This window comes from Pezoporus flaviventris, unplaced genomic scaffold, assembly GCF_033815535.1.
Source record: "Pezoporus flaviventris isolate CSIRO_AGI_PZ_B2104156 unplaced genomic scaffold, CSIRO_AGI_Pfla_v1 ptg000030l, whole genome shotgun sequence".
In the NCBI taxonomy this organism is placed as follows: Eukaryota; Metazoa; Chordata; class Aves; order Psittaciformes; family Psittacidae; genus Pezoporus; species Pezoporus flaviventris.
In genome coordinates this window covers 1,151,049-1,166,096 of record NW_026892578.1, presented here as the reverse complement: position 1 = coordinate 1,166,096, position 15,048 = coordinate 1,151,049, and the positions used below count along the sequence as shown (strand labels likewise).

The 15,048-nt window shown below is 38.5% G+C and overlaps 1 protein-coding gene across 1 annotated transcript; it reads left to right on the top strand.

Annotated features, from left to right (window-relative positions):
* The first annotated feature begins 566 nt into the window (after positions 1-566).
* Positions 567-14,469, top strand: LOC133272485 (interleukin-1 receptor type 1-like). Its single transcript, XM_061459626.1, has 11 exons — positions 567-789; positions 3,377-3,446; positions 5,440-5,683; positions 5,993-6,179; positions 6,952-7,114; positions 8,531-8,596; positions 9,185-9,305; positions 11,334-11,482; positions 11,779-11,922; positions 13,396-13,557; positions 14,052-14,469. Exons 1-11 carry the CDS (start codon positions 742-744, stop codon positions 14,441-14,443), a joined length of 1,746 nt encoding a protein of 581 aa, XP_061315610.1. The 5' UTR covers positions 567-741; the 3' UTR covers positions 14,444-14,469.
* The last annotated feature ends 579 nt before the right edge of the window (positions 14,470-15,048 follow it).

Genomic DNA, 15,048 nt, shown 5'->3' with positions numbered 1-15,048 from the left:
GCATCCCAGCCCAGCTCTCCAGCACCAGTTAGGTACGGCTCGGCAAAGAGGAGTATGTGGATTTGTTGTGATCGTTTTTCGTAGATCAAAACTTGATTAAGCCCTCTTGAAGAGGCAGAGTGTACCTTGCAGGTAATACAAGTGTTTAAGGTAATATGAATATATATATATAATGGTTTAAAATGCTCATGAGCTTATGTAAAAGAAATGGTGTGATGCTCCAACTTTCAGTTCTGAGAACAGGACTGTTGTGTATTTTAATCTGTCTGTATTTTTGAATAGGACATTCGAAAAACAAGTGCCACGAATGTGCAGAAATCAGTGAAAGGCGTGATGCTTCAAAGTTCTGATGAGATGTGTGATTTTGTTTTAATTGCCCAGGTGAACTTCAAAAGCAGTAGAGAGCAGAGGAAAAGGTGGCTGTACCAATTTAATGATGGCTTTGAATAGTTATGCTTTATTATGTGCTGTCATGAATGCTGTAATTGTCATTAAGGTGCATCTATCATTGAAGATCTCTTCCAGGCACTTGTCTTCTCTCTCTCTTTTTCTTTTTTTAATTAAATCTTATATTGATAAAAATATTTCCTTTCAGGGTGAAGCTTTATGAACATGGCCTCAGATACATGATACATGGAGCTTTTTCCTCTCTGGAAAATACGGGCAAAGATAACACCAACTGAGTTCTGTCCTGAGTGATAAAGTTCTGCAAGTTGATTGCAGGCTCAAAATGTGGACAAAATGGCTGGGAAAAGGGAGAAATGTACTCGTTTACCATGGCAGAATATGGTACGAAAAGCATTTGCCCATAATATTTGTTATTTTCATCATCAGTTATGTGAATGCATGCAAAGAGCAGAGCCTAATTTTGCCGTTGGGTATACCTTCTGCAGGTATAACCTGATGAGGTTTTTTTCATCAGGAAAAGTAAGACAAGAAGGAATCTCCTCCTTCAGGAACAGTTAATGTGTGTGGTTTTACACAGGGCTTTGTATATTTGCAAGTCTTCCATGTTGGCAAAAGGACAAGTTCTAAGTTTAAATAGATAGAAAGAACATTGAATTTATAGAGAAGTAGGTTTCTGGAAGACTTTCCTTCAGAACATGGCAAAGTAACTGCTGCTGCATCTCCTGGATCTAATGCTGGGGCAAAAAAACCTGCTTGAGAGCATGTGTGAGTCAGAACACTAGAGTAATGCTGTAATGGAACAGAGCTAATGAAAAACCAGTGATACGGAGAAGTCATAAAGAAAATGCCTAGTTATAAATGGAGTTTGTTCAGTCCTGGTTTCTTTTTAAATTATTTCTATTATAATGTTTTAATCTCCTTTAAAATTGAAAACCAGAGGTTTTGAGAGTTACTGTCTGTGACAATTAGTGACGAAAGCTGGAGCTTTAGTACAAACGCCCATAACCCCCCTCCAGCAAACTTAAAGGTTTATGTATTTCTGCTTATGTTCAGCATTCTTGCAGGGACTTATTCCTTCTTGCAGCTAGGCAAGAGAAGACCTGCCTGGTAATTTGAATGGCATTTGCAGAGGAGAAGGGAAGAGAAGGGGAAGAAGGAAGAAAGCAGGCTCTGCAAGAAGCAGTGTAGATGACTCAATATATGGCACACTTCTGAATCAGTTTGGTGAAGACACAGCAGCCGGAAGTGTCGTCTTTGACTGTTGTAGAAATTGGCGATCAGCTGAAGATTCTCACAACAGGATGGGATTCTCTTATCCTTCAGTTTGAATAAATGCATTTGTCCTTTCACAGTGCTGTAAAAACTGGTAGGCTGAATAGGGAGAAAAAAAAAAAAAAAAGTAAGGCAGGCCAAATGAAGGAAAAACTTGTCAGAGGCATGCAACTAATAGATCCTTTTCTAAAAAGAGTCTGGAGAGCCAATAGACAATTTGGGTATAAAAAAAAACCCTATGGGTTAGGCTATGGGAAGATATGAGCATAGCAAGGAAAACAAAAAAATTTTGCGTTTGTGTTCACCTTGGAAGAGTGTGGATTTCAGTACCTTTTCTTATGGCTTGTCTTCCATGGAATGATCTGTCTCAAATTGAAGAGTCGGTACTGGCAGTTAGAGAACAAAATGATCTGTAATGAAGCACCACGATCGGCTAAAACTTTTGTGTTCTGTTGTTGTAAATGTCTCATTTAAAGCAGCTTTGGGGCCAACAGATCAGAAAGTGATTAGTGGGTTATTTATCCTCTCCAAGTAATCAAAAGAGAGCCAGGAAAATAGAGACAAGTGAGTCTGGTATTTGCAGCAGGCAGCTGGGTAGACACTGCTTTAAAGAACGAAACCAGTGGAAATGAAGGTAAATTATGCAGGGAAGGAGTCAACAGTGACTTTTGTAAAGGGATGTCATGGCTCTCAAATACTAGAAGTGTGTTAGAATTGTACACGTATGCGATTACACTGGATACAGGAGACATGTCTGATTCAGCAGTCTGTAGCGCCTGTAATGAAGGCAAACTGCCATAATGTTTTTATTCTCACCTGTATGTGTAAGTAGGTAAAAGATGAATGCTCAGTTTTTCAGATGGAGTAAGATTGCTAATAGAGTCCCAAACAATCCTCTTCTGCTCAGCGTATATTTCTAATGATCTAGACAGATGGAAAACTGGTGCAGTAGCAGAATTTGCCAATATTACAAAGCTATTCATGTTAGAACAATGGGGTGGCAGAAGGATGTCATGGTAGTGAATCACTGGGTAATAGTGGCAGAATAAATTTGTTGTAGGTAAATGTAAAGAAAATTTAAAATGAAAATATATGAGCAAAATCCTGTGTTTAGCAGCTGTCTGCGTTTACCTGATTTTTAACACTCAGTGATGAGAACTTGGGGTTTCGCTACATAGGCCTGTGGAAATATCAGGTCAGTACTCAGTAGAACTTAACAAATAGATTGTTAGAAATTATTGGGGGGGGGGGGAGGGGAATAATTGTTTTAACTTGTAGATCTGTAGTGCAGTTATGTTTTGAAAACTGTATGCAAGTTCTGTTCTCCCCTCCCCACCTCAGACAGCCTGTAGTGTAACTGGAGACAGTACAGAAAAGGGTGGCAAAGACGGTCAGAAATATGAAATTAGATTCCATCTAAGGGGCAGTTAGAGTAAAACTGTAGCTTGGGAAAGCAAGAGCTCAGGAGTGTGCTAGAGATGTAAAAAATCCTGAGTACTCGACAAGCTGAATAGGAAATGTTCACTCTTTTTTTTTGTTTTCTTGTAATGATTAAGAGCTGTCAAGCTAAACAAGCAGGTAACAGGCTTAAAACAAGCGAAAGACAATTCTTATATTTCCTGTATTAACTGTGTATTGCAAGCATTGACTTTAAATTGTGGAAGCCACTAATTGAAAGTTTTTTCCATTTCTGCAGGGAAACATGAGAGCAAAAACATTGGGTTTGTGTAATATCAGAACTGCCTTTCTGTTTCTAATTATTGCAGGTAAGTTTGTTGGTGGCTACAGAGGGTCTTGTTCTGAATTAACTCACACAAGTAACACTAATTTTCTGTGAAAATGGCTGTAAAAGTAAATTTATGTGCATGCCAATGAGTCTTTTAAACAGTCCTAAAAGCAGGAACCTGTGAAACATAATATGTGCTATTTTGTGTGCTATCTTATCACAGAATCATTCAGATTGGACGCGAACTCTTGAGATCATCTAATCCAACCTGCCTGACCTGCCCAGGGTCAGTTAGAGCAGGGTGCCTGATATCATGTCCAGTTAGATTTTGATTATCTCCACAAATTGAGACTCCACAGCATCTCTGAACAACTTGTTCCAGTGTTTGATCCCCATCACAGTAAAAAAGTGTTTCCTTATGTTCAGATGGAATTTTTCTGTGTTTCAGTTTGTGGCTGGCTCTTTGTTTTTCCTTCCCTACCGTCAGATATTTACATGTATTGGTAAGATCCACCAGTACACTCCCTAGGCCTTCTCTGAGCTGAACAATGTCCCTGCTCTTTCAGCCTCTCATGTGAGAGATGCTCCACTCCCTTAATCATTTTTGTGGCCCTGTGTTAGACTTTCTCTAGTGAGGCCACTGGCAGGTACAACAGACAAGGATTTACCAGTGCTGAGTAGAAGGGAAGGATCACCTTGGACCTGCTGGCAGGTTCTAATGTAGCTCAGGACACTGTTAGCCTCTTTTTCGCCATGAGGGAGCGTTGATGGGTCATGTCCAGTTTGCTGTCCGTCAGGACCCCAGTGGTGTTCTCTGCAGATCTCCTTTCCATCTGAATAATCTCTAGCATGTGCTGGTGTCTGGGGTCATTCCTCACCAGACGCAGGACTTTTGAACTTAACAAATTTTCTGTCTGCTCAGTTCTCTGGCCTGTCAGGTCTGCCTGAATGGCAGCATGATTCTTTGGTATATAAACTGAAGAAATGACTTGTAGTTAGTAGAATGTGTGCTTAGGATTCACCAATCCATTGGATAGTCTGTTTTTTTGTGAAGTAATCTTTTGGAAAATTTGTTATTGGCTGCCCTCCCTGCAGTAGCAGAGACCAGTAGCTAGGCAGGTGAGGGAAAGTTTACTTTGCCAGTTCTCACAAGAAATACATGATACCCAGAGAAATAATGAAAAGCAGTGAATGGTTTTTCATGCACAACATAAGAGGAAAGAGACCAAAACCAAAGTATTCCTCTGCTTGTTGTGTTCTCTTTTTTTCTTACACGTTTGCTACGGGTTGTTATCAGAGACAGGATTTTGGGCTAGACAAACACTTACATGACTCTGTGTGGCTGTTATGACATTCTAATCAAACCAGAAATTGTAGATAAATACAATACTGACTCAGAACTGTAGCCATGGTATCTGGAGTTGGTGCTTTTTTTGTCATACTCCCATATGAATCTCCTTGTGTTAGAAGGAAAGGAAATGAGGTCATTGATAAGTACATGTAATAATTCCTGTCTAAATGCTCATAAATTGAAGGGTTAGTTTAAATTTCCATAGCAAAGTTAATATTTGTACAACAACTTTAACTTCAGTGTTCATTTAGGACATGTGGGTACTGAAAGCATCCTCTGTCTTGAAGGCTTACTTTGACTACGGTTAAGTGAAATTAGCAAAGACCTTGAATGTGAAATTTGTGTGTGCATGTGTGTATGTATGTGGGCATGAAACGGGCTGGAGAAATACAGGTTCTTCAGTAATTTACATCTGAACTAAAACATAAAAATAGCAGTCTACTGCAAACAAGATTCTACACAAAGTTTGTGTTCAAAAAACTTCCAGTGGCATAACTTTCTGCATATCACTGAGGCGTATTTTAAACTGTAGAGATAAGGGATTATAATTGTATTTTTAGTAGATGGCTTTAGAATGGAGGTGAAAACGCCAATAGACTTTGTAAACGTAATCAAGAACTGAGTTCAGTATATCCTTTTACAGTGTTTGAGGTTTTCTTAAATCTTTGTTTCTTCCCTTTAGAGAAATGTGAAGCCTATGATGTGATGTTGAGGCAAAGTCTTGTGCTTAATGGGCAGCCTCTTGCTATTAAATGTTCGCTCGAAAAGAGCTTGAGAAGTGAAGACTACAACTTAACATGGTATAAAGTTGGTAACCAGACAGCTGTACCCAGAGACAAACTTTCTAGAATTCATCAGCAGAAGAATTTAATTTGGTTTCTTCCTGCAATGTTAGAAGATTCTGGAGATTATGAATGTGTCATAAGGTGAAAGTTTTTTAAAAAAAATACATTGTTACTAAAATGAGTTGTAAAGGGAATAACTTTTATAAAGAAAGTAGAATTTGGAGGGTAAGAGAAATACTGATGGAGAAAGGAGATTGTATTTGCAAAAAGTAACTTTATGTTGGGGAAAGTAAGTCTAGTTTTGGGTTCTTTTTCCTAGGAGACAAAGACAAGTCTATTAGAAAATCTAAACTTCTCATTTTCTCTTTCTTCTCTAAAAAGACTACCATATACTTTTGAGTGGGAAAATATGCCAAATAGGTTAATTTAATTATGCTATATCAATTGCAGGAACTTGACAAGCAGCTGGAGAATGTGTACAAAAGTGACAGTTTTTGAGAGGACTGATGGTTTATGCTTAAATGAAAAATTTGCTGTAGGGGAATTGATATTTACATTATCGTCTGCGAAGGTTGTGTGTCCACATTTGGATCGTTTCAGGAATGAGAAGAATTTTCAACCCGTTCGTTGGTACAAGGTGAGAATGCTGTGGCTTGTGCTGTCTTTTAACTGTCCATTGTTTAAATAATAAATCACTGATGTTTGTGAATTGTAGGAGAGAACAAAGAGATTTACTGCAAATACTAGAAAAATTATTTGAAAACAAACTGGAAGAGGATTAAGACTTTTTACCTTTTAAAAGTATATATAGTTTTTTTTTCTTAATGGAGTAGAAATTCAGCATTGATGTGGGAAAGCTGTTGACCACATATCCACCAGGTGGCATCTTTTGGCCTGCTATCGAAAGACCCTGTCATGATTTTTTTTTTTGTGTGTGAACAGATTTAGAATGTCATTTGTGAGAGATGGCATATCCATTATGTGCTCAATATTGTTCCATTAAATAAATGACTTTTCATATTGTTTACACTTATTTAAAGGCTATTTACATTATAAGGAGGTAGTGCCTTCTGCAGCCTTCTGCCTCATTTAAAAAATTAAGTCTAATTATTAAGTGATTCTTCATTAGTGAATACTTTTACAAATTCTGATGCTTGCTTTTTGCTTGCTTATTTCTCTAATATTAAAAGTTGTTTTCTATGGGACATGAACTTAGAGTATCTTTGAATTAAAACTCAGAGCCAAAATGAAGTATGGTTTGCTTTTGATTCCACTGTCGTTGCTCTTTATCAGCCTCTGCAAGGCATCCATTGTTATGGTGTGATCCACTGAAAGTTCTGCTTCTGTTAGCGATAAAACACAGAAAGACATAGTGATATGAAATAACAGAGTTTTCTACACATGTTTAGGACTGCCAGCTGCTGGAAGGGGAAAGGTTTGCCTTCTCAAACAGCGATCTTATCATTTTCAATGTGACTGTACAGGATCAAGGAAACTATACATGCGAAACAACATATACCTACAATGGGAAACAGTATAACATTTCACGAGATGTCAATCTGACTGTAGAAGGTGAGTAGGTAATTTCACCGTGTTTATGAAAATTTTGTCCAAGTTTCTCAAAACTAAAGCTTAGAAGACCCATACTTAGGGCTACTAGTTTCCACTTAAATGTGAGGGAAGGGAATGCTGTCTGAGAGTTTATGTATTGTTTGGAGTACAGAAATGGAATTTCCCCTTTAGTAGAAGTCTAAAATAGATGAATACTCTGAACGTATTTGGCTCCAGTTTGTAACTGTGGGGTGCTGGGTCACAGGCTATCCAGACTGTAGAGGAATGATACTCTAGATACTTACCTGTACCCTCAGCGCCTGTGCATGCAATATTTACAGGATTTTTATGCCACAGAACAGCCAGTCCACCGTGAGTGTGTGGAGATTGGGAAGAGGTGAAGAATAGTTTAGCTTCAAGTCAGAAGTAACTGACTACCTGAGATACAGGGGAGATTTAGAATCATAGAATCAACTTGGTTGGAAAAGGCCTTTAAGATCATCAAGTCCAACCTCTACCCCAAGACTGCCAAGTCCACCACTAAACCATGTCACTAAGGGCCCCATCTATGCGATACAGGTTTACACCTGTGCTCACAGCTCTGCTTTTCCTTTCTGCCACCTTTCTTTGTCCTATCAGTCCTTCCTGGGCCTTTGGCCTAGGGGTGAGCTGGCCAGTGGCCAGATGCCCCTCAGCCTGTGGCTACCAGTCTCTCCTGCTGGAAAGAGAGGAAAGAGAAAGAAAGCAAAAAAGATGCTGGGATGAAGACACTCCAAGGAGGAAAAGCAAAACTGGCCGTGCCGTCCCAGCCTATGTGGACTGAGGGGATGGAGAACGAAGAAGCCCTCGATGCGGTGGGGAAAAGGGGAATTCGAATCTAGGACGCTAGAAATCAGAAACAGCTCTTACAGTTGGCACTCCCTTTCTGCCACCGGAAATTCCCGGTGCGGAGAGAGCACAGCACACCCTACAGTCCGCACACCGCCCTGCGCCCCATCTCGCTGGTACCCACCGATAAGCACATCACCTCCGAAACCACGGCACGCCCACCCCTCCACCCTTTACTATGAGGGTGATGCGGCACTGAACAGGTTGCCCAGAGAAGCTATGGCTGCCCTGTCCCTGGCAGTGTTCAAGCCCAGGTTGGACGGGGTTTTGAGCAACCTGGTCTAGTGAAAGGTGTCCATGCCTGTGACAGGGGGATTGGAACTAGATGGTCTTTAAGGTGCCTTCCAACAAACCATTCTGTGATTCTGTGATAGAATTCTTTTAATAATTGAGTAATGTCTGTTATAAAATTGCTGACAACCTTGTTCACAGGACAGGGTGAGATTTTTTTCCTTTTTTTTTTAGTTTGTACTTGGGTTATAGAGCATAGAACGAACTGCAAGTGCCCTGGGTTTTCTGAAAAGCACTTTCTTTGTTTTTCTTGATTAGTGAGCCCACCAAAAAAGCCCCCTGAAATATCTTACCCAAGAAACAACTCCATTGAAGTGGAACTTGGTAAGTTGCTTTTTCTGTAAGAAAATATGATTTTTGTATCCTAGTGAAAGTTTATACTGAGTGCCATGTTTTGTGTTTTCTTGGGTTTTGACACAAACTAGTTCAGTGACCAGTTCAGTTTCCCTATGTTGACCTCCTGAAGGAGGGATGTTTGGGAGTGAGAGCGACAAGGCAAGTTGCTTACAAAGTCCTAGGGAAATTTATCAGATACAAGGAAACCTGTAGGGAACCCAAGTATTCTTTGTCACATCTGTTGCTTTCTATCTCTCTGGAAGAGAGTTTAAGGATGGATCCATCTTTGAGTCTGCAGGGAAAATGATGCCGCATAGAGGGGCATCTTCTTGTTGGATTTAGTCTCTTCCATCCTACCAGTCTCTTTCTGAACCTGCAAATCACTGAGTATATAGATTCTATATACTTAATCTAATCTTAGATCCAATCTATACTTAATCTAAAGTATAGATTAACTTTTCTGAATGGGTGTGGGGGCATCTTTAGTTGGTCTGTGTGAGGGTCTGTGAACAGGATTGTATAGGGTTTAATTAGATTATGAAAATTAACTTTTCACTTTGTAACACAATTTTATAGGCTCACAGGTTACAGTGGATTGCAATACAACAGGTGCTGATGGGTATGAGGTGTTTTGGACAAGCAATGGTGTGTATATTGATGTATTTTTTATGAACAGAATTTTTGCAAGTCCCTATGAGTAAGTATATTTTCAGATTAGAAAATACTATGTTGGCAACCAAAGTGGAACTTTCTGCCTCTGACATTAAAATATTTAACAACAGTTTTCATTTGCTTAAATAGCTTTCTTTTTAAAAATTTTAATGCTTGCCTCTTCCAGTTCACTTTATGCTTTAATGCAGAAACTTGAAACATAGTAGGTACATGGCCTAAAAAAATCTAGTCTAGTAAAAAAATCTGTCTAAATTTCCAACCTCGAGAAAAGGTCTTTGTATACTTATAGTCTCATAACTGTATTACAGGCTCTGGCCTGGCAGAGACATCTTACAGTTGGATCAAGCATGTCCACACACATGATCTTCAGATTGTCTCTTTCCTCTGCCTTCTTTCACTTCCCATCTGCCCCTCTGAAACATTGCAAAGGGCCAGATCTTTACAGGAGAAATTGAGACTTCCAGATTTAAGAGCCTTGGGTTAGAGAAATGTAACTGAGAGCAGCTGAAATGTTAATTAAAGACTTTGTTGAGGATATTTGTACTGAAGCTTAGTGGGGTGAGAGGAGAAAAGGGAGACAGATTTCCAGTGGTGAGTTGGGGTTTGGGAGGAAAATGGATGTGGACTGAGTAAAGTATGAGAAAGGCAACTGGGCGATAAATTGAGGGTGGTGAAAAGCAGATTAAGTGGAATTGGGAGAGAAGAAATTAGACTTGATTTGAAAAAGCAACTAAAATTGGAGCAGAAGGAAATCTGCATTTCTTAAGTATGACAGGTTGGGAACTAAAAATTGTAGTTTTTTTGTCAGCTCCCATCTCATGGTTGTTCTATGAAGATAAAATGTGATCATTTTTGCAAATTCTCAAGCACTATGTATGATCAAGAAACTGGCGAAGAAATGGGAATGATATGTTGAAAGTAAGAATATAGTTGTGAGAAATAAGTCTTCATCATAAAACAAAGGGGGGGAATAAAATGCTAAATTGAGTGCTCACCAAGAGAAAATCTTATACAAACCTATTGTACTGTCATAAAGAATTGCAGTGTTATTAGGTCATAATGCAGAGGCACATGGTCCCTGAATTGATACCATAAAAGCAGTGTTAGTTTTTGTACTTCCTAACATTTAAATAGTCATCTTTGCAACCATTAGTCATTCGCATTAGTGATATTTATTAATTTGTTTTCATTTGTTTAAATTACTGTGACTTTTTGCTTAGAAAGTGATTAGTGTGGTTCTATATACGGCCTTTAAGATATATTTCTAGCTTTTATTTTGCATTTTAAGTGATAACTAGTATATGTTTTCAGGAAAGTATAGTGCTTGGCTAAATAGCTGGCTAATTTTGCTTTTGAAATCTCTTGTTAACAAGATAGTGGAATCCCTCATTTTCCTGGTGGTTAAGAAGTTGTTAAGGTCATAGATCATGGTACATGAATGTTCAGCATAATGAGCATTTCTGTGTCCTTGTGCAGTGTATGGGGGATAATAGGTGTCTCTTAATAATGAAGCCTGGCACTAGCTGTTACAAGTCCTTTCTGATCCATGGGGTGAAGCAGCAGTTTAGATGCCACTCCCTGCAGCTGAAATAGCACTGAGTTGCTGATGTCTGCTGCAGGTCACCACTTTTGATGTCCTCCCTATCCCAAAGCTGCTTACCACAAGATGACGCCTCTTTTCTGTGTCACATAGCATTGTGGAATTTCTCTCTCTCCACCTACTCTTATAGGGGCTGGGAAGCCTGTAACAAGGGTTTGCTTAGGTTTGTAAAATATATTTTTGTACTTCAGGCTATAGAAATCTTACATTCTTTGGGGAACAACCGCTCCAGATAAGTTAACATCTCGATGTTTTCCAGTGTCAATGCTAAGTGTCAGTAGGAGGCCCAACTGTTGTTTGGCTTTCCTTCCTATAATGTAATTGTTCATCTGTTCTGAAGTGTGGTTGACATTTGCAGATGGAGACAACCATTGTCATGCTGCAGCTGTTAGTGATGAAGCCATTCCAGAGAGGGCTGTAGTTTTATGGCTCTATCTGTCACCTTTTGGATAGGGAGGAAACTTCTCATGATGGACGCCCTGTGCATTCTGTGACGCTAGTAATTTTGGAAGTGAATAGTGAAGATTATGAAACACCGTTTGTCTGCCAAGGTTCAAATGCCTTTGGGCAGGTTGCATCCTATATTATATTAAAACGCAGAGGTAAGAAATGCTTTTGTTCTTGAGGCCTGTGTTTTTCTTGACTTCCCCAGAAGAGGTTTTGATATCAGATGCTTATATCTCATGTTGGTAGAAGACAGATGAATTAGAGTTTGCAGTATGCATGCATGTATCTGTGCATGTGGAAGGAGTCACTGTAGTAGTGTATTTGTCATTATTAAAAATATAGATAAATGGAAGTGAAAAAATGATACTCAAATTTATATTACGCTTGTGTGAAATATCAGACTTGGACAAATTTGACATTTAAAAACCAATCTTCTTATATTTTCATGCAGCTCCTGACATACAGAGGTGGCTGACTGGAGGCCTTCTCTCTCTGTTAATTTTAACATTTACCGCTTTCATAATCTACAAGATCTTCAAGATTGACTTGGTGCTTTGGTACCGTAGTTCTGTCTGTGCTTTTACAAGTAAGGAAGGTATGTGAGTGTGACCAGGTATGTTTGTGTAACTAGCATACTGACTTTTTCACATGCCATTACTTCTAAGCAATGGGATTATTTAGTAGAATGTATGTGCAATTTCCTTGAGGAATTTTCAGATACCCACAAAGACATTTTGGGGTGGGGGGGGGTGGGATTTTTTCATTCATATGAGTAAAATACATAATCATAGCTGAGGTAATAAACACTGCGTAATGTGGAGGGCAGTCATGGCAAGATAAGTCAAAAGGAACTTCAGGTTGTTCCTGAATTAGCATGTTGCTTTTTGCTTTTCTATAAAGTAGTTTCTTTATATGTAGTTTTCTGGTCACTCTGATGATGATCAATAGGTGTCAGCAGAGCTGCATCCTGTAAACTAGCTGTTTAAAGATATGCATTATATTTTATATTATATTGAAAATCAGACTTATTTTCTCAGAGTTTAATTTTTCTGGCTTTGTTTTTAATTATTTTTTTTTTCTTTTTTCCCCCAACTTCTCTCTCTTGCTCCTTTCCTTCTAAATTAGTTAGTATATTTACATGGCAAAGAGAGAAAATGCTACTATTATTCTTATGTGTTTTGATTGCTGTGTTGGATACTTATATTGCACATATGTGAAAAAAAATGGAATAAGTGCAACATTACAGATATTTTGCATGGCAGTGCTCAGAATTAGGCTGTCTGAAGTTCCCTATAGCTTGAAAGTAAATGAATTCCATGCACTGGGATAGTTGATGTTCACCCATGGCTGTTCTAAATGCTTTCACAGAAAAGGAGTTTCAGCTTCCGGTTGAAAGTTCAGTCTTCCCAGAACACTTTAATAGGATTCTAACGAAAAAAAAGAAAAAAAAACACCAACCAAAGAAACTGTGTTTTGTAGCTTGTTGAGCTAAACTTAACTTGTTGAATTAAATCTGATTTTGGTTTGTTTTTTTTAATTTCTGTTTATTATGCAATTTAACTCCCAAAACCTCTGCTGCCTTCTGGCCTTTTCTTCTACCTGCCTTTCCCCCACAGAATTATTACAGGAAAGAATTGCTGTTTTCTCTTGTGGTTAATCAGAAGTGGAGAGTGATTCCTCTTGAATTTGTTTCAGGAGAGGGTGAAGAAAGTCCTTCAAGAAGACACTTTCCTAATGTCCTGGCACCTCTGGGGTGGGGGGCTTCTTCTTGCATGTCCCAGGTCCTGCATCCGTCTTACTTGCTGGCGCGTCTCTCCTTGTGATGGGAAAAGAAGCCACATTCTGTGACTGATAGTCCTTTGATTTGTAGAGCATTTTAGTGGTTTGATGCTATTCTGTCAAACAGATCATCTCCCCCCCCCCCCCCCCGGCTACTTTTTAACAGCCCAAAATAAAACCTTCCAATAAAGATATGTTGCTGATTTTTAGGTTTGGAGTTTTTGTTTGTTTAGGATTTTTTTTTGTTGTTTGCTTGTTTTTTTAATAGAAACATTTGTGTTTGTTTTAGATGGGAAAGTCTACGATGCATATGTCCTGTACACAAAAAGCAGTGGAAGCAGAAGTTTCTATCACTTGGAAACCTTCGTTCATAGAATACTTCCTGATATTTTAGAACAACAATGTGGATATAATCTCTTTATATTGGGAAGGGATGATTTACCGGGAGAAGGTATCCTTTAATTAGTAGAGCTTAATAATTGGTCTTTTGACACATTGTTCTCAGGTTAAAAGATTACATATGCAGTTTTAAAAATGCCTGGTTTTGGAAAACAAAGCTGTATTTTTTTTCAATGGATAATTTGTCCAATGAGCAATTTTTTTATTTTTAAGTTTTTAAGTTTCTTACCAAAAATTCTGTTCTGCTGTTATGAGAGTCTGCACTTTCTTTTTATTGATGAACAGATGAGGATTCAGCTGCGTTATTAATAACATTGTTGAGGTTTTTTTGAATGGTATCTGCTCCTGGGAACTGAAGAAAACCATTTTTATCAGTAATTTCATGCAACAGGTGATGAATCATGAATGACAGTGTGGAGAGCTTAAACATACCAATACTCTGATTTAGCTACTGCTCCATATATATGCAATTTTAAAATTTAGAAAGAATTTACAGCATTTGTAAAGTTTCTATGCAAACTTTGATTGTTCCTTCATTGCTTCCAGCTGTGGTCAGTGTTGCTGATGAAATCCTTAAGCAAAGCAGAAGACTGATGATTATTTTGGGATCAGAAACATCTGGTTGCTGCCTATTAGAAGATACCACTGAGCAACAACTAGCTATGTATAATGCTCTCATCCGTGATGGGATTCAAGTGATTCTTATAGAAATGGATGAAATACCGGACTATACAAGCATGCCGGAATCAATCAGATACATTAAGGAAAAACATGGAGCTATCCGATGGAAAGGGGACTTCTCAGAGAAATCTTGTTCAGCAAATACACAATTCTGGAAAAATGTGCGGTATCAGATGCCATCTAAGAAAAAGATATCTTACTCTGAAGTGTATTTGTTGCCCCTGACTTTGAACCATTCTGCAGCAAAGGGAAATTAAGATGTACTTATTAAAATAGTACTGAGGAGGTAATTTTGAAGTGTGTATTTTGTCTGGGGACTTTGGTTTGGTTTTGTTTTACACAAATTCTTTATATTAAAAAGTAAGTATTTTCTTCAAGGAGTAAAAACTACAGCTCTCTTCCCCAGATTAAATCCTAAGAGAAAAGCTCTGTGCAACCTTACTGCTGTTCTGGGTTTTGGGTAGTGACACAGTTTGTTGTGTTACTCTCAGGCAGGTATGAGAAGCAAAGGTTGCCGATAGTGGTAGACTGTTAAATAGTTGTGGCCTACATAAATGTAAGAGCCACTGATGAAGCAGCTGCAAAATCAATTATTTAAAATTGAAACTGCATTTGATAATTTAATCTGTTTCTGTCAGCATTTTCCTAGCTGTTTTGTTCCTTTTCTTGTTGCCTCTTTGTGATTCTCTGAATTCCTCATAACTGCAAGAACCTTCACTGTGCAAGATTTGAGGTCCCCTCCTGAGCAGTAGGCCTTATCTTTGCTTCTTGAAGGCACTGGGGAATTACATGATATAGCAGGTATATTTAAAACTCCTCACAACACTAAATGTGTTTCAGCTAAACAGTTGGTACCAAATGT

Bases quoted from the DNA above. Each gene is read 5' to 3' on its own strand.
- LOC133272485 (XM_061459626.1), top strand. From the start codon at position 742: ATGGCTGGGAAAAGGGAGAAATGTACTCGTTTACCATGGCAGAATATG. The intron at 5,684-5,992 runs GTGAAAGTTTTT...TATCAATTGCAG, and splicing joins GATTATGAATGTGTCATAAG to GAACTTGACAAGCAGCTGGA. The intron at 11,483-11,778 runs GTAAGAAATGCT...ATTTTCATGCAG, and splicing joins TATTATATTAAAACGCAGAG to CTCCTGACATACAGAGGTGG.